The 25,819-nt window shown below is 46.1% G+C and overlaps 1 protein-coding gene across 1 annotated transcript in view; it reads left to right on the forward strand.

Annotated features, from left to right (window-relative positions):
- The window catches only part of RUNX1 (RUNX family transcription factor 1), an 88,499-nt gene that overhangs the window by 10,785 nt on the left and 51,895 nt on the right, over positions 1–25,819 (forward strand). Inside the window, exon 3 of the mRNA XM_030880839.3 lies at positions 14,223–14,327. Within this exon, the coding sequence (XP_030736699.2) occupies positions 14,223–14,327 (105 nt within the window). The remainder of the gene's footprint in view (positions 1–14,222; positions 14,328–25,819) is intronic.

Here is a 25,819-nt window from a genome sequence, read left to right on the forward strand (position 1 = left end):
CTGTTTTGGTTACACCTGCTTTTATTATAGCCAGGACCTGGTGTGTATAATTAGGAAAACAGATCCCAGTCAAACCCCTGGTCCAGACCTTTGAGAGGCCATCAGGTGTGCACGCATATGGTCCCTTGCAAAGGAGAAGGGCTTGTCTTGTCATCGAAGGGGCAGCCTCCTCTCTAGTGACTGCCTGGCCCCCCAGCTGCAGACCTGCACCTCGAATTCCACAACCAGCCCAGAGAGGGCACGTGCTCCCCCATCCGTTAGGACTGGGGTTAATTTCTTGATGGACATTTGTATTTATGCTGATCTCCCTGGCAACTTTAATCTTGCCCACTTTCAAACAAGTACCCTTCCCAACTCTTTTATAAAATGAAATTCCTTCCTTACGTTCTTGCTGTGGATGTCTTCCCAGACATAATATTTACGCTGTCACAATCGGGGTTATTGCATATTTGTGTAATGTTTGTTACGTAAGGCATTTTCATTCTTAAGGTATTTTATGTTATTCGGGGAACAGTGTGGGGAGGCTGCCTCTCAGATGAGTGATAGACTATGGTTGAAGGAAAGGTACATGTAGAAAAGGATAGAGTGTACCGGTATTCTAAGCAGAGACGTGTCTGTATGGAGTGGTCACTACTGAGAAATGGTCTGAATGACTCACAGTATTATCACAGGATCCAAGTCATAGGGGGAGGAAAATTCATCTGACAATCTCAGTGTTGTTTCATGGATAACATTCAAGATAATGAGCTGGCAGTCAGGTCTCCTGGAGAGAATACAAAGAAAAGAGGAGAGTTGTGTTAAAATCAACTCTCCCATTTTCCCCCTCCTTTGGGTTGCTATTGATCTACATTTTAAAATTATATATGTACTGAAATCTGTTTTCAGACTTCGGTGTGGGCAAATATGGATGGGAAAAGACCCAGTCTCTGATACCCGCGGTCTCTGGCAGCCCTAGCAAATAATGCCTTTCGATGGCAGGGCGAAAGCTAGTGCCCATGATCTGATGTAAATTCATCTCTAGAGATCAGCTTTCTCATTCTGTTTCAACTTGCCCGTAAAAGAGTAAAAACACTTTCTCAAAGCAAGTTGCTTTCCACGCCTCCCCCAAACCACCACCCAGCAGTCCCTGTCCCGCTTGGTGTCATGGCAAAGAGGAGAGCTTTCTGGAAAACTGCTTGTGCCTGGAGCACGTAGCTTTGCAATTGATCTCTTCATGGTTTTCTTGCTGATTTAACGAAGTGCCAGGCATTGCTGATGGTGTTGGGCAGCTTTTTAAAATTGATGTTATTTATACGAACAGTATTTAAGAACTGATGGGCAGAAGCTGGACTTCTCTCCACCACCCCTCCCCCAAACCCCTTCCTTGCCAGCCGGCTTGCTTTGGATTGAGGCAGCCCTTTTTGGTGGGGACAGAAGACTATCAATCTGAAAGTGCCTCCGAGAGAAATAATGGTTGAGTGATTTTTAGAGCTTCCTGTTTTAGCAGCGAGCATTATAGACATAAACAGCGATCCGGCCAACGGCTGCACTGCTGCTCTGGTTCTAATGAATCAGTTTTGTATTTTCTTTTGTGCTGGTTGGCGAGGGGCAAGAGAGGATGGAGAAGACTGGTTATGGAAGAACATATTCTGTTTCTTTTTCTTTATTATTTGTAAAGAAAAATGACTTGTTGAAAGGAGAGATGGTATATTGTCTGATGATTGTTTTCTTTCTGTTGGTGATTATAAAACATGTTCAGATGAGAAAGGGGTTGTTGATGAATAACCATGTACTGTCAAAATGGAGAGGTTATGTGGTTTTGAAGGATTTCGTGGACTTTCAGCCAGAAGTGTGTGTGTGTGTGTGTGTGTGTTTGTCCATACTACCACTGAGAAGACTTCCTGGACCAAATTATCTTTGAGGACTAAATCCATACTAACAAGGTCTTCTCATCTGAAGCCCCAGTAAAGCAATTAACAGGAATTAATACGTGAGCAGTGTGGACTTAATGAGCTGCCTGTGAATACTTTCAAAGGTGCCAGTTTTATCAGTTCACTCTTGGGGCATTCAAGATTTTATGTTTATAAGCATGCGTTAGTGGACTTCAGGCAAAGCCCACCCTCTGTCATTGGTCCTGATGTGAGTCCCACTTTCAACAGAGATGTATTTCGGTCCATGTTAAGAACCGAGCTTGCCATGGCATTCCTGTTGCTGGTGCCGATTTGGGATTCCAGCCCATTCCAGTCTCTATTAGGCTATATCGAGCAGCGTATCCCACTTAGGAACTCCATTTTATGTCACTGAACTTCCTCCAACGAGGGTTTCAGGTAGTTGAAGGACCCATAAATCAGAAGGTGATCCCCACAACCTCCTTCGAGAGGCCCGGTGGCCATCCTGCCACTGGATTCAAAATGCGTTTCCCCTGGTTTCCTTGGTGAAGAAACATTCATGTAGGAGCCACTTAATCTGTGTTTTTCTCAAAGATGTAAGTAAATTTCCTGTCTGTTTCTCAACTTAGATGAATCCCTGCTTTTACCTTGGGATTTAAGAGCGTCATTAAGGAGGTAGGGGCAGCCCGGTCTACAGAGCTGCACCCTCCCCGCAGCTTCCGGATCCAAGGATGCTTCTGGGTCTGGTGAACGGGAGGTCTGGCCAGCACCCTCGTAGGCGGTGTGTGGCCTTAACTGAGTCACCTTATGCAAACAAAGGAAACTCTCCTTGGCTCAAACAAAGGCTATACACAGGAATACAGGCATTTGAGCACAGTTGGTGAACTGTGTGCTTATCAGATCTCAGCAGAGAAGGCAAGGAGGGATGGGCCTGTTTGTAGGTGGAGACACTCCAGTTTGCTCTAGGCATTGGTTTTGGGTTTGTAGAGATGTTTTTCCTTCATTCTATTTGAAACCATTGTATGGAGTAGTCACTATCTATCTATCTATCCATCTATCTGTAATTAATGAGAAACAGTCTAAACTCATATCCTAGTACAGCTTTGGCCTCTTTACATGGTGTGTTTCCAGTACCTATGGCAGTTGGGTCTGTCCAGATGTTCTGCCTTCCCCGTCCTGCTTGAAACCTCAGGGCAGGTCATAGTTGGTAGATCTTATCTATCAATCTGCCTATCAATTTGGTCTCCCTCGGCGGGTCCCAACATTTGGCAATATCTGAAGACAGTTTTGGTTGTCACCCCTGGGGTGAGGCGTGCTCCTAGCCTCTAGTGGGTAGAGTGACTCCCGCAGCACGTAGGACAGCCCTACCCCTGCAAAGCGTCAATCACGCTGAGACTGAGAAACCCTGGGCTGGCCTCACACGAATGATCGTGAGAAGTCATAAAATGTCTCCTCTCTTCCCTAACGCTTTCTTCCTCTTTACCAAACTTATGAAAAACTTCAGTTCACACAGAATAAAAAAAAAAAAAAAAAACGAGAGAGCATCACTGCACATTAGTCTTTTTCTAAATATGAAAATATACTAGAGTTCTGTGTGCATAGGATCGCACCATCTTGGCATCTCCTGGGTTGGAGGATGTGTGGCAGCCAGAAGTAGAGGCTGCAGGTGGAGGGGGCCACCCGGCAGGGAAAGCTCTCCCTCGAGGACTCCCCCCACTTACAGCTGCTCCCTCAGGAATACCACACAGGTGCAGGTCCACAGGGACCATCAGAAACAGTGAAAGTGCACGCTGGCTTCTCGTTGCCATCCTCCTCCCCATCAGGCTTCAGTCAGGGGCCACAGATCCACTAATCCAGGAACATGAATTGATGTGAGTGGACAGTGTCCCCTTGAACTAAAAAGGGCTAAAAGCAAGGTCCTGGTATGCATCACTGACCAATACCTTACAGACTCCGAAAAGGAGTCAGTTTGCACACCCAAGGGCAATGCATGGAAGGAGTAGGGACGGGACAGAGGCTGATTTGCTGTCCATCCCTAGGAAGCCCTGGTTTGCTGCCCACGTGTTAGGTGTGCAGGGACCACGGACAGACAGAGGGCTGGGTTCTTCTGGAGCTTTCTCCCACCTGCCCTTACGTGTTGGTTCTGCTATCACCTATTTTCTATAATACAAGAAGACTCAGGGGAAGATGACTTGAAAAAAGTCTGCAAAAAAGAGTCCTCTAGGTGTTCTCATTGAATCACAGTGGTGTCTGCTACAGGTGGAATTTCTTGAATACATTTTGCTGTGACTGCGGTCTCTAGTTGTTTGTTTGCATTTACTCTGCAGGGGCCCTTACTCTGAACTTTCCTGCCCCTTCTATTTCCTGTAAGTTTTCCTCAGTAAAGCAACCAGCTCCCAGGTTCGGCGTGGAGATCAATTGTGTGTCAAATCATTTGAGACCTGTAAGAGTTAGCTATCCTCCTGGGAATTCCCAGGCGGCGTCTGAGCTGGGCTATACGGAGCCCACACGCTGCCCACGTTCTGGGAAGTGAAGGTCACTGGGGAAGGAGCTTGGGAACAGCTGTGGCAGGCAGGCGCGCACTGGTGCACTGCGTTGCTGGGACCCCAGTGCCAGGGAAAGGATGAAGATGGACGTGGGACTCCCCAGGAGGTGGCCTTCCAAGAATTTTCAAAACACAAGAGATCCCGCCTTTAACTAGAACAGCACTGTGTGGTATCACCAGTCACTAGACCAGTGCCTGATACAGAGTGGGGACTCATTAAATATCTCCAGATGAGTGACTACCCCAGGACTCTGCCTTACTCTAGGCAGTAGAGCGTAGTGGTTAGTACATGGATATTACTGAATTCTTCCTGGGAGGACAGTGTCTCACCCTGGGCACCATCAACGTTTAGGGCTGTTTATTCTTTGTCGTGGGAGCCATCCTCTGCATTTTGGGATGGTTAGTGGCATCCCTGGCCTCTACCCAGTAGCCAGGAGCATTCCTTCCATGTCATTCATGGGTGGTGACAACAAGAAGTGTCTGCAGACTTTGCCAAATGTCGCTTCCTGGGGGAGAGGTGGGGGGAAGAAACACTGATTGAGAACACTGGCTCAGAGTTGTGTGTCTGTGGGCAAGTCACTTGACCTGTCTGAGCCCGATTCAGCCTTTGTCCAAAGGGGGCGGGGTACAGTGAGGATTACCTGAAGTAACACAGACTTTAGGGGTTACTACTTTTCGTGGTAAGATCAGTTGCTGTGACTGACTCTGCAGGGAAGCTGACGGCAGCTCTGTGAGCTCCTAACAAACAATACAACCGGGACCTGCTTTTTTGTTTGTCTAAATGAATGACTTTTCTGAGAGGGAACATCAACCCTTATCCTGATCCCTCGGCCCCATAGAGCCAGCTCTCAGGACACGGAAGGGTTATTTATGCGCAGCGGGCACTGCGATTTCAGATCAGCAATGGAAGATATGAAATTAAATATGTACTGTAATCCGAGGCACTGTTTTTCATGGGAAAAGAAGCTCTCCCAACTTAGTCCTTCCAACTCTTTTTTGCCCAAACATTAACAGCATGCAAATATTTATGATTCATACATGCCCCTTTAATTCCCAATCGTATTTTTACAATAAACACGGCATTTTCACAATGAAGCAGAATAATGCCTTTGTCCTGTTGCCGGGCTCCGCAGGCTGGCACCCAGCAGCATCACATTCTTCCTGCACCATAGTTGCTGACTCCACCCAGGTTGAGGGGAGTGTTATAGTGGTGCCGCGGCAGCTCGCCTTGGACCACCCTTCAGGGCATCCTGGCTGTTCACCTGGAAGCCTTTGAAGGTTGTATCTCAGCATTTTCAGAAACCGCAAGCCAACATCCACACATGGTTTTCTTTTCTGGCCACATGTCAACAGAGAATCGATCCATCTGGCTGTTGCTTGGAGAGGTATCTTGCATTCTGCCCAAATCCATGGGCTATGGAGTCCACTAAGGCCATTGTGTCCCATTTAATAGTCCTCTGATTCATGATAACAACATAGAAACACACGCATCTATTTGTGACGATTCTGCGGGTCTTTGGAAGGTAGTGTGACAAAGTATGAGAAGGTGGTGTGCTTGCCGGACTCACTTAGATGTGCCGGCCTCAGTCTCCGCATCTGTACGATAGGTATGACAGTGCTCTTCATATGTACCTCAAAAGGTTATTAGGGTGATTAAAATGAGAAGGTGTGTGTAACAAAACAGGAAGAAAGAGCTATGACTCACCGCCGCATCGTTCTTCCTTCTGTGGGAGAGTCACTGAGGCAGGAGGGAAGAGAGTGGGCAGGAGGTAGCCCGTGTGTCCCTGAGTCAGAAAGTCAGGAACGATGCTATTTCCATTGTCCACTCCTTGTTGGCAAGGAATTTATATTCCTTTATCCTCCGAGGAACTTTGTAAAATTAGAGTGCCTGAGACACAGCAGGAATTTCATAAATATTCATAAATAAATGAAGGAATAATAATAATATAATCATCCCAGGCGTTTGCCGGGCAGCAGCCTGGTGATGGACCTTGTGTTCTCCGTTTTCATTAGTGAGTTGCTCACAGGCTTTGGACCCTGTTCGATCAGGGAAGCATAGTGCCCATGGCTACTTTATCAGAACTGTCCCCCACCCACAGAGGTCATTTCCTGGGGGTCTTTCTTTCATTCATCAGTTGTGCACTGTGTACCTGCTGCTTGCAAGGCACGGGGCTAGCACTGGAGATACAAAGGCCAGCTAAAGAGAAGCCACAGCATGCCGGGGCCGGTGAGGGGCCCGCACCATAGTGAAAGGAGTGACGGGAGCAAAAGGCACAGCTGGGTGCATAGCCCACTGCAAGCTTAGGGGTCTCTCTGGACAGCTTGTCATCTCAGTGGAGATGTTTCAGGGTGACGAGGGGGCTACCAGCTGAAGGCATCAGGACGAGTGTCCAAGCACAGAAAACAGGGTTGGGGAGGAACACCGAGCTGGCCAAGAGAGCTGGTAAGGGCCTTGACATCCACATTGGGAATTTGGTCTGGCCCCCCAGCAGGTTTTAAGCAGGGAATTGACATCACCAGATACAAATGGTACGAAGATGCTGGGATTGCAGACTGAAGAGCAGACAGGGCTTTTTGGAGGTGCTTGGGACCTGAGAGACGGGATCCAAGGTTAGTTGAATTCATGGATGCCAAACCCGTGGACACGGAGGGGTCACTGTATATCCAGTTTGCAAACCCACCATTTCTAAATGTCACCATGTCTAGAAATCAGCTCCCTCCAGGCCCCGCCTACCACACCCTGCAGCCTTGCCTAGACCTTCCTTCTTCTTCCTACTTGGCCTCCATCCCCACCTGCCCTCCCAGCTTCCTGCAGTAGAGCTATGGGTGCGAACAGCCTGGCAGGCAGGCACTGAGGACCCTGACGCTACCTTCCCTCCAAAATGCCCCCCTACCCCCCCATCCCCCACCGGGCCTCTCTGCCGTGGTGGCATGTGGCCTTGGGCTGTGTGTTTGAGGCACTGGGCTATGGGCACCAGCAGGTCAGGGCTAGGACGAGGCCAGCCCCAGGAGGTCACTTTGGTCACCTGTCCTGTGTGGCATTTGGCCCGTTGGGTGGAAACTGTGGAATTGGGGTGTGCCAACCAAAGGGTTCTCCAGGATGGAAGTACAGGGCAGCAGGCGTGGCCTTGACCTAAAGAGGCTGTGAATTCAGGGTCTTGGAGGTGTTTGGGCTAAAAGGATTAAAACTTGGTTCCTCATCCGAGACGCTCAGGCACTGGGACACCGAAAGAAAAAAGGAAGATCGGAAAGGGGCCATGACATCTGGGGAAAGGAAGTGCAGAAATAGCGTGAGAGCATCATGCTTCTTTGGGGTTCGGTAGTGCGCCTCATGAAGAGAAAGCCTTGCCCATCCAACCCTTTAGTAAAGCTGGGCTCACACCCATGCCACCAAAAGGGAGAACTGAGCCTTCCAAGTGAAGTCAGACCTCATAAAGAACCAGCTGTCAAACGAAGTTTACAGAATAATCCATTGATCCATTTATCACACATTTTTTTCTTACTGCCTCAGAACAGAAAATGCAAAGATTAATCAAACACCATTGCTGTCCTCGCACAACTCATTTTTGTAGACCAGCTCCAGAGAAAACACTTGGCATGTTTTTGGTTTTCTCTAAGTAAAACTGCTATGTTTCAAGTGTTGCATCATACTCAACGCATGCTGTTTTTTACGGAAAGCTTAGTTCTGTATTTTCAGCCCCTGACTCTCAGGCAACTTCGCGGGGTTATCCTTGTACCAATAGCTGGGGCCTCCCCCGTACATTTCGCCTGCGTGGCTGCGGGTGCCATCGGTAAGGACATCGTAAACACCGGCGCTTTACACCCAAGTGGACACCCACCGACATCGCCGCCTCAATTCAATGCAGAGAAACCGGGAGATTCTGCACAACTTAAAGAATCTGTCCTCTATTCAGAAATCCCCCAATAAATAATTATACAGCCCCACTGTCAAAAATAGTGGGAAGTGTTTGGGTAAGGAAATGGATGAGCAGAAAAACGTGCACTTTGGCCGTTAGGTTGTTCCAGCGGAAAAGCGAGAAACATAAATTAAAGGTACTTTGTGAAAAATACCCCTGATTCAGGTTTCTCCTGGAATCTGAGGGTTTGTTCATTATAATACTTAGTTATCTGTGATTAAAATTAGACCTGGCACAAACTACATGGTAAGAGGAGAAATCTTCCTGCAACATCGCAGAATCTTTTGGGATTTCCAGAATTTGCAAAGAGCAAAACTTGAGCCTTCCCTGGCTTTCTTGGTTTTCAAAAGCTGCATTTTTATTTTTTTTTTCTGACTTTCCCTTTCTCCCTCTCTCGGGTGTTTAAAGTGTGTGAGCATGACCGGTTTCCCCGCAGAGATGCACAAATGAGTGGAAACTGTCGTGATTTCGTTTCCTAAGCTCTGCGACCCCCTCAGCACACGGTCCTCCGTGTGTACAGCCTGCCCTTGCGTGAAAAAGGGCAAGTTTCACACCCCGTCGAAACTGGCCCAAAAAGGAGAAGATGACTCATGGGTCCAAACCTTCACCAAGGAGAGTGACTGAACCAGAACCCAATGGCTGAGGAGCCACCGCAAGTGGCTTGGCTACCCGTGAACCAAACTTAGGGAGGGGCGATCACAAGAGGACGGAGGGAGACACCCATCGCCATAGGAAGACGTGGCCGCGACGTGACAGGGCACGAGCTTCTAAGGGCGTGAGATGATCTTGAATCGCCTTTTCACCTTCTGCTCCTCTCCCCACCCTCGCCCTTGGGGAACAGGTGCCCATTTGCAGCAATCCTGAGGTTTCGCCACTTCCCAGATGTGGTGAGGAAGTGGCGTGGTGCCCTGGGCCCTTGCGGAACTGCAGCATCCCGCCGTGGCTTTATGAGACCACAGCCGGCTGCCAGAGTCCAGCAGCCCTGGGGCCTGTAAATGTGGGACCTAAGAAAGCACAGACCTGGGGCTCTGTCACTGCCTCACCCTGGAGAGTCTGTTATGGCAGCAAATACCCAGGAAGGCTCGCCCCGTGACCTTCCTCCCAACTAAATAAAGCACTCAGGATTTTGCACTGGCATTTGGATGAACACACTGGCATCGAGGGGGACCACACAGGCTCTGAGGGGAGCGTTTGACCCGGCTTGTTTGTAAAGTGGACCAGCCAGTTGCAATTGTGCCTTACAAAGGTCGCCAGCTTGTGGGAGTAGGACTGACGTTGAAGTGGAAGTTCCAGGGGAACGTGCAGTTTTCCCCGATGGGTCTTTAGGCCCCATTCTGCTGCCTGCGTTTGCTGAAGTTCCTAAAGAAGAGAGGATGGGCCTGGAGGGGCTCAATCGGTTCCACCTACTGCACGCTGAGGCTCACCTCACCTCCCACCGTCAGACCTCAACGTCGATTCACCACCAGCTGCACCTCACAGGATTGCCCGCAGCTCTGGTCTTTGTGGAATCATGTTTGTCACATCTTTAGTGATAATTAAACTGATATTTGCTGATGCATTATTTCAGTTAATTTGCATAACAGCAGTATGAGATGGAAGGACTGTTATCACCCCTATTTTACAGATGATGAGGCCCCCAGAGAGGTTAAGTAACTTGCCCAAGGTCACACAGCTAGCAAGGTGCAGAGCTGAGGTTTGAGCCCAGGCGGTCCTCACTGTTAACTAGCACCCCATGCCTTGGCACCTCTACAGGGTTGTATAATCAAGTTCTTGTCTTTTGCTGCTTCCAGGCTTAAGTCAAGACAGCCCTTCTCTCCTTCACTGTTTCTTCCCGCCTTCTTATTCAGTCCTGCTGTTTGTGCTTCTAAACAGCATTCCTCCTGCACACCACCTGCCAGAACTCATGGTGCTGTTTGGGTGAGGTTTCCGTGAGCAGGAGAAGGAAGGTCTCAGGGACCCCCTTTCCTTAGCTCCCTCCGCTGTGAATCCCCACGCAGAGCACCTGTGACCCTGCAGCTTGCCCCCTGGGGAGCCCAGGGCTGCAGTCTTTCAGCAGCACAGCCAGGGGCACCTCTGCTCACCCCATGGGCCAAATCCAGGGCGGCAAGGAGCCTTCCGGCCTCTCCAGGCAAGGACCCGCTCAGGCTACAAATGGGAACATCAGCTCTCTCTACGGCAGCCCCATCTCCCAACCCTGGAGTTAGTCCCAAAAAGCCGATTTCGCTGGTTATTTAGACGATCCGTCCTCCTTTGCTCTCCCCTACCTTCTTACTAGCCTGGCCACAGCTTGCTGAGAAAAACACTTGAGAGGCTTTTGCTCTCCACACCCACACACTTAAAATACCAGGCCCAGAGGTCATTTTGATGACGGAATCTGGTTAATAACACGCATGCTCTAAGTGCAGCTACCACTGCTGCAGGTGCTGGCTAAGAAGGGCTGCATCTCGGCAGGGGCAAGCCGGGGCATGGTGGGGCGTGGCCAGGGCGGAGAGAAGAGGACAGAGGGCATAGTTCCGAGGGTTCAGTGTGCCCACTGGGTGGCTGTCCCCAGGTGTCAAGTCTGGTGCCAGGTCTGCTCGGAAGAATACAAGGAAGCAGATGACAGAGTTCTCCTGAAGCGGAAAAATGTCACACACACCTATGAGCAAAATGACATCTCTTATTGCCTCTGTCTATGAGGTCATAAGCAGATGTCCTGGTGCTCAAGGCTGTAAACAATAGTCCGTTGTGCAGGACGCGAACCGGAATACCCCACCTTCGTGAGCCACAGTTACTGTGGCCCAAATGCCCCACCTAGTAGCTTTTACTGGACAGACACTTCTTGACTGCACGTAAAATGATGGGCATAAAATAGTAGAATTATAATTACAAGCAACGATTTCACAAATATTCACTTTGGTTGAATTTCCTTCCCGATTCAGTAGGCCAGTCTGTGGTTAACCAGGGTAAGCGCCAGGAGCCCAAATTCAGCTCAGTTAGAAACTGCTTTTGAACTATAACCCAGGCTTTCAATTAGCTGTTGAGTACAGTTTGGGTACATTAGTGTCACCAGGACTGTTTTCGCTTTTGGGGGCAAGGGGAAGAGCATGGAAAAGGTACCACGAGTCTGGATTACTGGTGCTGGTACCACTGAGTTTGAAGGTAGAGATTTAGGACCTCATGACAATAATGTGAAGCACAAAGCTGGAAATCTGGGTTTTCCATGTATCCAAGCTGTGTGACTTTGGACAAACCACTCACCCTTTCTGAGCCTTAGCTTTGCTACCTGTTAACCAAGGACAATAAAATCTTTCTTGTTTATTTCATGAGCGTGTTGTGAGAACCAAATAAAATAGTATATGGGAAAGTGCTTGAAAACTTGTAAGTTTTACACAGACCTGAAAAGGCCAACATTAGGAAGACAGTGATTCTCTGTTGCCATTTAGGAAATCAAGAGTAGGTTGGTTGTAAACTTATGGTTACCAAAGGGGAAAGGGACAGGGAGGGACAAATTAAGAGTTTGGGATTCACAGATACATACTACTATATATAAAATAGATAAACAACAAGGACCTACTGTATAGCACAGGGAACTATATTCAATATCCTGTAATAACCTATCATGGATAAGAACTGAAAAAGAATATATATGAAAAAGTATATATATATATGTAACTGATCACTTTTCTGTACACCTGAAACTAACACAACATTGTAAATCAACTATACTCTAATAAAAAGTTTTTAAAAATTAAGAAAACAAGAATAGGATGGTTGTAGGAGGGCCGCCACAGGAGTGGGACTGTTTTGGGGGTAAAACCCACAGGTACAGAGAGAGTAGTTGTCACTTGTAGTGCCAAGACTGGAACTCTATGACATTTGGTGTCTGGACTGAGTTGAATAGCATTCCCTAAAAAGTCATGTCCGTGGGTGACCTCAGAATGTGACCTTATTTAGAAATAGGGGCTTTGCAGATGTAATCAAGTTAAGATAAAGTCATACTAGAGTAGGGTAAGCCCTAAATCCAGTGACTGGTGTCCCTGTAAGGAGAGGGAGATTTGGAGACAGAGGACAGAGAGGGAGGGAGGCCACATGAGGAAGGAGGCTGAGAGTGAAGTGATGCTGCCACAAGCCAAAGAATGCCAGGGATTGCTGGGAACCGCCAGAAGCCAGACAAGGCCGGGATGGATTCTTCCCCAGAGGGAGTACGGCCCTGTCGACGCCGCAATTGCGTCAACACCTCAGCTTATGGTCTCCTAGCGCTGGACACCGGAACTAGGAGACAGTAAATTTCAGTTGTTTTCAGCCACCCAGTTTGTGGTAATTTGTTACAGCAGCGCTAGGACGGAAATATAGTGTTTTCATGGAATCTCTGAAATGCTGAAGTTGCAGGCAGCCGGGGAAACACCCCTGGCACGGGCACACGCCTACACACGGAGATGGGCACTGGGATTTCATCTAGAAGATAAAACCAGGGACTTCCCTGGCGGTCCCGTGGTTAAGACTTCGCCTTCCAATGCAGGGGGTGCAGGTTCCATCCCTGGTCAGGGAGCTAAGATCCCACATGCCTTGGGGCCAAAAAACCAAAACATAAAACAGAAGCACTATTGTAACAAATTCAGTAAAGACTTTAAAAATGGTCCACGTCAAAAAAAAAAAATCTTAAAAAGAAAAAAGAAGATAAAATCAGAGTTAAAGGTGACATTGTATGTATCCCAGGAACGCCTTCATTTTGCAAACCAGGAAGCTGAGATCTGGAGAGGTCAAATATTGGTACAGGAACCTAAATCTTCTAACTCTTTTGCAGGAAGAGCTGTGCCTCTCTCTCTCTCTCTCTCTCTCTCTCTCCTCCCCCATACACACACACACACACACACACATACACACACACACACCTTTGAATACCATGTGCCAGATGCTATTTTAATGATTTTACTCATATTAATTCATTTAACCTCTCCCCAAATTCGATAAGGTAGGAGAAGTTATATGTACCCATCTTCCATGTAAGTACACTGAGGCACAGGGAGGGCTAGTGACTTGTCAAAGGTCAGCTAGCCAGAATTCAAAACCAGAGGGCATTCTCTGAACTGCTTAGCAAAGAAGAAATGCTTTTAAGTAACTAACGTATTTATATATTAATACTTTTATTATAAATTATATATTTCAAAACAATTTTTAAAAATTATTAAAAGCATTGCATTCGACCTATGCAATGAAGACATGCTTGCATTTCTTAAGCATGTATAAAATGCTTAGATGGAAATCCATCTGCGTATTTATGCTAACAGTTGTCATTGAATCTCAATCTGTCAGCTACATGTCCTTAAATCCATTTATTGAATATAAATTTTGTCTGGCCAACCCCATGAGTGCCTATAATAACATCTGGCCTTTCAAAACAATATTTAGAATCAACCAGCAAATAGTATTTTTAACACAGAGAGAATCATTCCAATTTAGCCTAGCCTCAAACTTAGGAATTCTCTTTCCTAATCCTTGGAGGTACAAACAAGTTTAGAGGGCAAAGACAGAAATGGTTTCTTTTGCTCTGAGCTTATTAAAAGGGAGGACCTGGGGGCAAGGAGTGGACGGCTGCCAATCTGCTCCTATGTCCCTGGGGTCCCGACATGAAAGAAAGCACATCTGAATCTCTCTTGATCCTGTGTTATTCATGACTAAACAAAAGCCACGTGACCAAGGGAAGTGTCACATCTAGACAACGTAGATGTACCTTCCAAAATTTAAGCAAAGCCAAACTCAAAGGAGTATTGGAAAAACCAGTAATGCGTGCTGAAGTCCTGCCACCTTTCCAGCGTGAGGGCTGGAAATCATAAATTAATTTTGAATTACCCAGCAGATATATTCAGGCCATTGCCTCATTCTTCGTTGCTCCCTTTTGTGTTCCAACAGGAAAGAGCTTCACTCTGACCATCACCGTCTTCACAAACCCACCACAAGTCGCCACCTACCACAGAGCCATCAAAATCACAGTGGACGGACCCCGAGAACCTCGAAGTAAGTGGGCCGCCCCCCGGGGCTGGCACCTTCCCTCCCAGCTGGTACGCTCAGGCACCAGAACCCTTGTGTTCCATCAGCATCACTCAGATGTGGCTAAAACTTCTGCCACAGGGAAATGTCAGAGCCCTGCAGGGAGGGAGAATTTTCCTTTTGACACTCTCGCTCCTCAAAGTTGTCTCTGAGCGCTGGGCTCTTGTTTTGAAGCATCTTCTTGGAGGGCAAAAGGAAATCAGGCTGACTCAAGTGCATGTCAGAATCATTTCAGGACTGCATGGGCCTAAGGACCGAATACGCGGTAAAGTTCAAGGAAGATTGGCCAGGGGCAGAGGTGGTCAAAAGAGGCCAGAGGGTCAGAGTGGACCACAAGGGGCTGATCACCATCCATGCTGGCCTTTTATTCACTTGGAGGCTGGAGATGAAATCTATGAAAATGACCCTTTCCTTTCTGTGCCACAGATCAAAATCTTATTACAGGATTGTTTAAAATAGAGAATGGGAGGGGAGAAGAGTGCCTGAGAGAAAACCAGTAAATATAGAAAGAGGGTACAAAAAAAATAGTTCCTGTGAGGAAAGCTTTTTTATAAAAGGAGTGGGGTTGTTTAGTCTGCAGAAAAATGTCTTCACGGTGACTTAATGACTATCTTTGAGTAAACACACAGTAACACTTTTCCAGAACCACACCCTTCCCTGGGATGGAGGCTGGGTTCCAGTTCCAGATCTGTGGAGCTGACTGGAGCCCCCGCCCAGCATCTGCATGCCTCCTAACCATGTCATGCCCCCGGTGGAAAATTAATATTCTCTATTAATTTTTATAAAGGGTGGGGTTGAGGGTGTCAGAAACAGGGCTTCCTACCATGCCAGCAAGTTGAGATACAGGGATGACAGGTCGTAAAATGAAGTGGTTAAGAATTTGGGTTCTGGGGCAAACAAGTGGAGTTCCGGTTGAGGCTCTTAAGCCTTCAGGAAGTTACGGAGCCTCTCTGAACCTCAGTTTCCTCATCTGTAAAATGGGGATAATAATGGGAGCTTCTCTATCAGCCTGAATGAGACAATGCTGTATATGCCCGGCACAGAGAATGAACTCAGGAAATGCCAACAGAGCCTCCCTGCCTGCATCTCTGGCTGCTGCTCTGCACCCCCTACCCCAGGACCATTCCTCCAGAGGACCTGCCTGGTGCCTCTGGGGGCTCTAAGGTCGCCCCTGGGGCGTGGCTCTCTGCAGGTCATCCTGTGAGCACCGCAGCTCATGGCAGTCTTTCCTACAGTCCTGGCCACAGTCTCATGGCATCTTGATCACCCGCTAGAAACATCCTGGGTGCTGCCTCAACCTTCCCCATACCCCAGAGTGGGCAGAACCCAGCAGAGAACCACCACATCCACCAGGGACACCCCCCTGCCCCCCAGGACATGGTGTCCGTTCACCATCTCCTTCGTGCCATTTGCCTGCTCCGTGACTCGCGTTATTTCTGACCTCATTTCCCCCTGGCAGATTTTTCTCTTTAAGCGCCTGGAGATGTTCTGGCCATATCCGGGCTCAGGAAACTCTGGGACTTGGTAGCATCCCCTGATTCCAATTTCTGTGTGAAAAGCAAACCACAGGCTCAGAAACACACAGTTCCAACCAAACCCAACTTGGGAGGTTTCCAAAGTAGGAATGGCAAATTGAAGACTCCTAGTGACCCTGCATTAAACATAACAGACACACCACACAGGTACCTTGGTGCTTGCAGAGGACCGAAGAGGAAGCAGGCTCAGATTACAGCAGGCATGGGGTTGGGGAGCCGGCAGTTGTGAGGTGTAAGGCAATTGACCTTGAGGGTAATTAAACTTCCAGAAAGGCTCACTCAGGAGGCTGTAGGTTCCCTATCTTTAAAAACAGAAGCAGGGAAGTGGGGAGGGGCAAGATAGAGGTAGGAGATTAAGAGGTACAAACTACTATGTATAAAATAAATAAGATACAAAGATATATGGTACCATAGGGATATAACCAATATTTTATAGTAACTATAAGTAGAATCTAACCTTTAAAAGTTGTGGATCACTATGTTACACACCTGAACCTTATATAATATTGTACATCAACTACACCTCAATAAAAACATTAAAAAAAATAAAAATAGGAGCAATAGCCACCTCTGGGACAGTTCAAAGGCAGACCTGCCTGGAGGAGGAAGCTTAAACCAGGAGACGCCTCCCTATACCTTCCGCTGCCCCTCTTCTCTCAGGCATAATGAAGGGCAGTTTTTGCCCCACAGGCAGTATTTCCTGTAACATTCAAAGAACTAATGGTGGCTGAGCTTTGGAAAACAAATGATGGCCGCTTGGATTTTTGAGAACTGGCAGTCAGAAGGGAAAAACATGTGATTGTAATGGCCCGCCTGTATATACAGTTGACTTAAGAAAACAGTCATTATTGGGAAGGGCTCTTTGAGCAGGCAGAAGGGATTTGCTCCAAGAAGACACCCATTTTTACAGAGTCTTTCCTGCCAAATGGCATTTGGGGTCTAGGGAAAATTTAACTTAAAAACCAAATTAAGTTAAATGAATACGTATACGTCTGCTATAAAGAGGTGTTAGAGGCCTAGGTGGGTAGTCTCCATTTCACAAGGGACTTCTACACAAAAGTCAGATGCACACAGTCTCCCAGGGTGACTTAGGTAATGCTCACTTTTCTATTCACTCTCTGAAGCAAGGCAGGCCTAAAGGCATGCTGTTTTCTTACGGTTACTTGAATGTCTTGATTCGAGGTGGGAACTACTTCTTTTGATGAAACTCTGCTCACAGCCAGTTTTGTTCTGTGTTTTTAAGAGAAAGTTAACAGAATTTTCCCCTGGCTTTACTGAGATATCATTGACTTATAACACTGTATAAGTTTAAGGTTTACAACATGATTATTCGATATATGCATATATTGCGAAATGATTACCTCAGTAAGATTAGTTAACACATCCATCACATCGTATGGTGACAGTTTGTTTGTGTGTGTTGAGAACTTTTAAGATCTACCTTCTTGGCGGTTTTGTTGTTAACACATTATTGACCGGGGGATTTTTGCAGAAACTAACTCCTGTGGCCATAATACACGTCTCTGGTCAAAAATGTGTTGACTAGAGTCCATGCTGAACATTAGGTCCCCAGAACTTTTTCATCTTATAACTGGAAGTTTGTACCCTTTGACCCATTTCCCCACCCCCACCCCCTGGCAACCACCAATCTCCTCTCTGTTTCTGTGAGTTTGTTTTGGTTTAGATTCCACATGTAAGTGAGATCATACGGTATTTGTCTTCTCTGCTTGGCTTATTTCACTTAACATAATGCCCTCAAGGGCCATCCATGTTGTTGCAAATGGTAAATGTCAGGATTTCTTTTTTATGCCTGAATGATATTCCTGTATGTGTGTGTGTGTGCATGTGCACGCGTGTGTGTGTGTGTGTGTCACGTTTTCTTTATTCATTGTCTGTTGATAGATACTTTGGTTGTTACTATGTCTTTACTATTGTGACTTATTCTTTCTAATGCAATTTTAAGAGAGGTCATTGCACAGAAATTAGTACGCCCAGGCGGTGTCAAATCTATGGATGAATAACACCTCCCAAGTCCCTTCTATCATTATTATGGTGCTATGAATTCTGGGTGATTCTGGCAAAATGGTCCCAGCATCACCAAGTTGAATAGTTTTGAAAAGTTCTTTTGTTTCATGAAATCAATGACTTTGAGAGCTAAAAGGGACCTGAAAGAGACTTCAGGGCTAATGGCCTCCTCGATAAGGGAAAGCAGGCCCAGAGAAATGACATGATCTGCTTAGGTTGGGAGACATAGTTGGTGATGAAGCCAGGATTAGAAATGAGGAGCTCCTGATGCCTCATCCTGTGCTCGCATCCATCCGTCTGTCTGTCCGTTCATGCATTCACCTCCCCGTCCATACCACACCGTCTACACCTCATCTATTCTAGGCTCTCTGACCCGACCTCGGTATCCTCATTTTCTAAACGAGGTGTCGGCTTATAGGACTTCTCACATGTGTCCCGGCTCTAAGATTGTCTAGAAAGGGCAATTGTTGGGCCTGGATTGCAGGCACGGCGCCTTCAACGTAAACCATTTGTGCAAAACCAGAAGGAAAGCTTATCTCATTCAACCTGCCAGTCAGGTCAATAAGAACAGGACAAAGAATTAAGAAACATGCCACAGCTAGTCTGCTGGCTGGGCCGATGGGATAACTTGATGTTTCCCAGCCATCTTCCTGGTTTTCAGTGGTGAAGTTGTAGCAAAAAGAGTCTTCCAAAGAGAATTGAAAATATTTTTCATTTCGGATGGTTACTTGCCCTTTGACAGTAGCTGACCTGCCTCTTAGTGAGTCAAGACTTGTTTTTCCCACATTCCACAGGATTATTTTTACATCTCAGATTAATAGAGAAATTATTAATTGTTGAAAAATTAAATTTATTACGGAGAAAGAACACCATCAGAAGCTATCTCCTGCTGGGATACTTCTTGCAAGCAGCAATGTGGGGTCTGTTTTCAGTTTGTAGGTAGAACATTTAGAAGCTTGTCAACCTATTAAAAGATAGTCTTCTCTTTAAGCATGAAAGATAGAGTGAAAGGAGTTTTCAAGAAAAGGATATTTGAGATTGTTTTTATGTTTTTGTTTTCTGTTTTTTTTTTACTATTTCAGGGGATCTAATGGAAAACTCTAGCTCTTAACCCATGTGCCTGTAATTTAGCCCATGTGTCTGTAATATGACAATATTGAGATACCGAAGCATATTCTCTGTAGATATTTCACTAAATAATTTGAATGCGTGAATTAATTCGGTGCTATAGAGGAAGATATTTGGCTGATGAGGGGTTGAAGAGTAGTTGGGACCCCAATGACTGACCCAGTGATGGGGGGCCGGGGAGTGGGGGAGATGTCCCAGTAGTGTGGATCGTGGATTGGACATTCTGATGGCACAAGCCATCATCTGGCTGGCCAGGTATCCGTTACATCTGGAACACTGAGTAACTAATTAAAAATTGAAAAGGTTCTTAAAACAAATATTGGCCATTTCTGGGACAACTTCTACCCTCAGGTTAAGGGAGCCCTTCACGGTAACTGTTGTGTCTGAGCCCTTGAGATGCAGAATAACGGATAGCCAGGTGGAGCCGTTACTTTAAAACTTCGGAATATGCTACTTTCTGGGACATTAGCCTTTTTGCCAACTAACTATAATACTATTTTTATGGGGAGTTACAGTTAAAATAGGTCGATTTAAAATATGCTTAATTCCCCATCACTCTATTGCTTTGTTAAGGACTTTGTTGAGAGTACATCACACAACTATAACTTTCTTCTATGATATTGAATGTAAATTGCAAACCTATAATATATATATATAGAGAAGAAACAGGATCTTTGTTTATGACAGTCATGTTTCAAGTGAAAAAGAGGAATGCATGACAGGCACCCATAAACTTATGGTGCTAATGGACCTAAAAATGTTTGAAATCAAGTTTGTCCAGAAAAGTGTGGGATGAGCAGAAATGTTTATGGATTTGCTCTGGTGATTGACTGACATACAGTTCTCTTTTAAAATGTTATTTTCTCTTAATAATAAAAATACCTAAAAATAATAATAATACCTAACACTCAGACAGCGCTAATTGTTTGCCCAACACTGTTCAAAGTGCTGCGCATACCTTCATTGTCATAATTTTTGCAAGATCAGGTAAGGAAATTGACACAAAGAGAAATCCATTCCCTTGCCCAGGGTCACACAGTTAGTCAGCCAGAACTGAAACGAAGCAGTCCAGACACTGCAGGCCACAGACGCCAAAGTCTGTTTTGAGAACTACACCAACTGCTACTTGAGCTTTACTGTGTTGAAACTTCTGTGCAGAAATTGTATTTTTAGGAGAGTTTATCAATAAAATTCTGGTTCAAATACAGTTTTCTTGGAGAAAGCAGAGCCTCATAGCCTCGGCAGTCGTCATTTTTGTACCGATGGGATGGAATCAGTGTTTTCCCTGGGGCGGTGCTGCAGTGAAATGTACGGCCATGCTGTCACATGTGCCAACTTCTGGTTCCACATCTTTCACCAGGGTCTGCTTGGGGACCTGGCATCAGTGGGGGCCTGAAGCAGGGATGCTGCCCAACATAAACCTCTCCCTCCAGTGCGGGCAGGCAGGAAAGATGAGTCATGTGACAAAGATGACCCCCAGGTGAACCGTCCGAGTCCGTCTCCCCCTTCGGCAAAGAGCTTCCTAGAGGGCCCACGTACACAGTTGTGGAGCCTGTTAGGAGGATGCAAGTTCGTGTCATTCTTTGCTCCTGACTTGTTAGTGGAATGCCAGGCGGTTTTCTGGATCTGTAACCTCAGGATCGTAATTATCAATCCCCGATTACTTGGTTCGCTGGGAATTGCTTCAAGCATGTCCTCTAAGTAATGAACGATGATCTACGTAATCCCCCTTTCCTTGGATCCTTCCAATGTCGGATTTGGATTTTCATTCTTTATAGATGAAATTGCGATCCCCGAAAGAAAAGGAAATAATTCCTTCTTCCCTCTCACCCAAATATAAAGTAGGAGACAGAGGGTCAAAGAGGTAGAATGTTCTACTTATATTCCTCCTCCCACTGTGAAAGGCAATTCATTGCTAAGATAGACATTCTGGGGTGACTTCCACTGGTGCTATAATCCCCACTGTGCTGAACTCCCCAACTATCTGATGACTTGGCAAAAGCAGTTTTTAAAGCGCTGATTATCCTGCCTAAATATTTCCAAGGAAGTTTAGAATGTCTTTCTGGTTTTTATGCTTAGTAACATCAAACTAGAATTTTATATCAAAGAAGAATTTTATATACATAAAGACTTCCATGACCCTTGAGCTTTTAGTGGACTTCATAGAGCTTTTAGTGGACTTATCCAGGCTGAGGTCTGAAAGGGTCCCTTGGGTGAGGGGTGTGTAAAAGGACCCTGGAGGGAGTAGGGTTCTGCCTCTGGAAGCAGTCATAATCCCCTTCAGTAGCTCGCCCGAGACCTGGGCAGACCTGTGACCTCTTGGTAACTAGCGCTGTCTTATACAGAAGTCACCAAGATGTTTAGGTGGCATTTGTATTGCTACAGAAAGGAAGGAAATAGTTCCTTCCAGGTACCAGTGAGAACCCAATGAAATGATCTAGGTACCTTCTCAGTCTAACATAGCGGGCATGGGGGAGAGAAGAAACATGGAATGAATCTTAAACCATGACGTTGAATATCTCCTTCCATCCAGACCATTGCAAACCCATATCAGTATTTTAAATGCCACACCAGTGAAGTCAAGATCTAAGCTAACATATCACAGTCCTTGTTAGAATTTAGTATACGAAGTGCTAAAAGAAAAAAAAATCTTGTCTGCATTTAGGCTTCCATCTCTTAATCTTAAAACATGTATAAGGCTTCCCTGGTGGCACAGTGATTAAGAATCTGCCTGCCAATGCAGGGGACATGGGTTTGAGCCCTGGTCCAGGAAGATCCCACATGCCGCGGAGCAAGTAAGCCCGTGCACCACAACTACTGAGCCTACGCTCTAGAGCCCACGAGCCACAATTACTGAGCCCGCGGGCCTAGAGCCCATTCTCCGCAACAAGAGAAGCCACCGCAATGAGAAGCCCGCGCACCGCAACAAAGAGTAGCCCCCACTCACTGCAACTAGAGAAAACCACGCACGTTAACGAAGACCCAACACAGCCAAAGATAAATAAATTTATTTTTTTAAAAAATGTATAAAGTTTTCTAGATCCTGAACTGGGGGGACCTGGGTTTCAGACTGGCGCCACCAGGCCAGTGGGTGTGAACTCAGGCAGTTCTTAAGTACTTTGTCCTCACTTCCCTCTTCTGTCCAACCAGGCAATGGGACGAGATAATATCTAAATTAGTCTGCACTGAAGGAGTAACAAAATATCATCAGAAAAACAGAAGCCACGGGTTGCCCCACAAACAGTGCCCCTCAGAGGCTGACCCCCGTGGGCCGCCGTCCCCAGGGGTGTATCCTTCATACGTCAGACATATCCATATACACTCAGCTCCTACGTTAGATATTTTTTTGCTCTACGTTTTTGAACGGCTGTTATCATTTGGTGTTGAAATTATCTGGCTATGAGTAACTCATTCAATTTCCTGCAGCCCTAATCTCGCTGCCATCAACACAGTGATTGCCATCGGGTTGAGATCCCCACTTCGGCACTTGCTTACTATGTGGGTGACCATACCTGGGGTGCATGCTGGCCTGGCTGAGCCTTCGCAGAACAAGGACAGGGGCTGTACGCGCCACCCAGGGCAGGGAGCCTGAACGCGCCTCCCAGGGCAGGGAGCCTGAACGCGACAGTCTTGGTGGAACATTTTGAACCAATGTCTGGCACACAGTCGGTGTTCAGGAGATGGAACACTTATTTACCTTGAGTCTTAGAATCCTTTGGAAATGAGAAAACGCTAAACAAAAAACAGTTGTGATTCCTAAGTTTAAAAATTCATGAAGTTGCCATAATGTTTCATTTTTTTAGACACAATTAAACATTTATAAATTTTGTTTTTTTTTTTCAGTTTTCCTTTTGTATTTAGACAAGGTAAAATTTCTTTTCTGGCATTTTTATGGACCCTTGAAACACTCCGGGCACCGTTCCTAAGTCCCTCACGGGCAAATGGCTTTGCCCCCAAAAGTTGAACTTTGTTTCACAAACTCAGGGGGAAGAATCCTGCCTGAGTAACATCGAAAGTATTTGAGGTCTAACGTCTGGGTCCTTTCAGATACATGCATGACACAGCTTGGGAGAGGCTCTTCCACACTGATCTAGAAAACTGACATGAAATGTGCCAGAGTCTCTTGGTGTCTGAATTCTCGCGTCAGATGCATGCAACTCACCTCGGGGGCGGTGGTGCCTGGACCCGTTAGCCGCAGCCCAGCTTTGCGGGCATAGGAAACACTCGGCCACTCTGAGTTTCCTAAACCAATGTGTCTTTCTAGATTCGCCTTGGGATTTTCGGATTTTTCTTTTTTGGTATGTGTTTGCTAGGCCTTTTCTTCTCTTTCCCCAAAGACACTCACATTTCAATGACGGCGCTTCCACCTTTCACCATCGGAAACCCTTCTGGGCATGCGCAGGGCCTCGTTCGTGGCCTGCGCACCGCCTCGTTCGTGGCCTGCGCACCTTGTGACCTGATGGAGTGGCCTCTGACCTGGGATGGTTGGGGAACAGCTCCGCTGAGGTCCGTGCTGCCATCTAGTTGCACTTTGGGAAGCGCCTAAGCGTGTTGGAACCCTGGGCGCTGCGCAGCCAGATGGGCCCCATCTCTGTGTGCGAAACTCTCCTGGCGGGGGGTGGACCCACAGTTTGCAGATGGATTGCTGTTGGCACAGCACATTATAATGCGTCTGCTTGTCGGCTTTGGGATGGACTTAGAATATTTTTTATACTCTAACCACGTTCTAGTTTTTATTTTTCAAAAAAAACTCTACTTGAGCTTTTGCAAAGGCTTGTATTTTTTTCCTGTAAGGCATGTAGCTAAGAAAGGCATTAGTAAGAATTGGATCCAGTAGGTCTGATAGAACTCCACCACGACCAAAAAGAAAAAAAAAAAAAAACGCAGGTTTAAGTAAGTTAAGTAAAACTACCCCCTTGCCCTAGATCTGTGTTTAAGTTCATTTGAGCTAGCTTGCCATTTCTGTGTTCTCCCATTTTTTCCATGTTCTTTTCCTTTATAAACAATTTGTTTTAGAGGTTTGCTTTTTTGCTATGAAAAGCTGACCATAAAGAAGGGGTAAATTAGGTATAATCTATTACTGAACATTACAGCTGTATTATCAGACACACCACAAACACTGACAGTGGATGTGAAATGCCTTTTTCATATTCTGAGTTACACGTGGTATATTTGCAGTGAGTTCCTTCTGCAAGTAAGTTATGCATCGTCACTGGGAAAATTCCCAATAGCCAAGCGAAATATTCTGGCTATACATTTGTAGATGAAAGCTAAGGTAAAAGACACTTCAGTACCCAAAGCAAAGTTCTTTTCTGTTTGCCTTTTTTTAAGGAACACAGTTGAATTAATCTGCCAACTCCCTAGACCCCTATAAAGTAAGTTAGTGGCAATACATTACTTTGGTACCTCCATGATTTACATATACTCAGGGTTCATTAAAGCAAGTATTGACTAAAACTCAGCCTGTTATTGAATCTTTCAGGGTACTTTCATACACTGAAATGTTGAGCATTTGAGATCCCATTTGTTTGTTTCTGTTTTTGTTTTTGTTCACCATGGCTTAGAAGTCAGCCTTCTGGTCATTTGAGATAAAAAGTAAATATTTGAAATAACTAAGCTCTTAAGAACTATATACGTTTATGGCCCTCTTTGGATTTGTTCCTCGTATCACCTTGTTTTTCCCTACCTCTGAAGTGGATGTATGATATTTCCAGTTCACTCATGTTAAAGAGCTAAGGAGAAACGTCCACAGTCACATCTTTTTGTTCATTTCTGGCGTTGCTAACAGGGCATAGCCCCAAGTTTCAGAAATGAAGCAGAGAGTTCTGAGCTTGAAGGAGTGAAAGAGGAGTTCGGAGCTGGACCAACCTGGCCTCACGTCTGAGCCCTGCTACTTACTAACTGTGTAATTTCCCCATCTGTAGAATGGGCTTGGGACACCTACCTTGCTGGGGGATGTGAGGATTAAATGAGACAGCCTGAGGGGCAGGCTGGAGTGGTGGTTAGAAGCCCAGCTAGAGAGCTGACTGCCTGATTCAAGGTCACGTCTCCACTGTGATCAGATTAGCTTCCCCAAGCTCAGTCTCCTCAGGTGTAACACCAGGAAGATGTCCCCATCTTGGGGGATTCTTGTGCTAACTGAATTAAGTAACACACGTGATGATACTTAGTGTCTGGCACAGAGGTACCTCTTAAATATTAGCTGTTATTATTAAAGCACATGCCCTGGACACAGGTGGGCCCCCTTCCCACATCCCATAGTCCTCACTGCAGAAGCAATTGGAATGCTGCCCAAGTGGGAGGCCACATACTTGCCATTGCCAAGTTATTTTTTTCTTAACCTTTTTATTTTATGCTGGAGGATAGCCGATGAACAACGTTGTGATGTTCCAGGTGCACAGCAAAGCGACTCAGCCATACATATACATGTAGCCATTCTCCCCCAGACTCCCGTCCCATCCGGGCTGCTGCATAACATTGAGCAGAGTTCCCTGTACTGTACAGTAGGTCCTTGCTGGTGATCCATTTTAAATATAGCAGTGTGTACATGTTGATCCCATACTCCCTAATTTTTTTTTTTTTAATCATTGCAGATGGAACTCTCAGGATACAATACAGGGAGGGCTTTTTTCTCTTTTTCCTTCCGCGCTACCTATTATTAACCCCAAATACTGAATTCCGGAGCCAACTTCACCAATATTCTCCTCACTGAAGCAAAACCAAGTTCACCATATGGTCCTGCTTCTTTGTCTCTTTTCCCAAGCAAAGATT

This window comes from Globicephala melas, chromosome 4 (assembly GCF_963455315.2).
Source record: "Globicephala melas chromosome 4, mGloMel1.2, whole genome shotgun sequence".
In the NCBI taxonomy this organism is placed as follows: Eukaryota; Metazoa; Chordata; class Mammalia; order Artiodactyla; family Delphinidae; genus Globicephala; species Globicephala melas.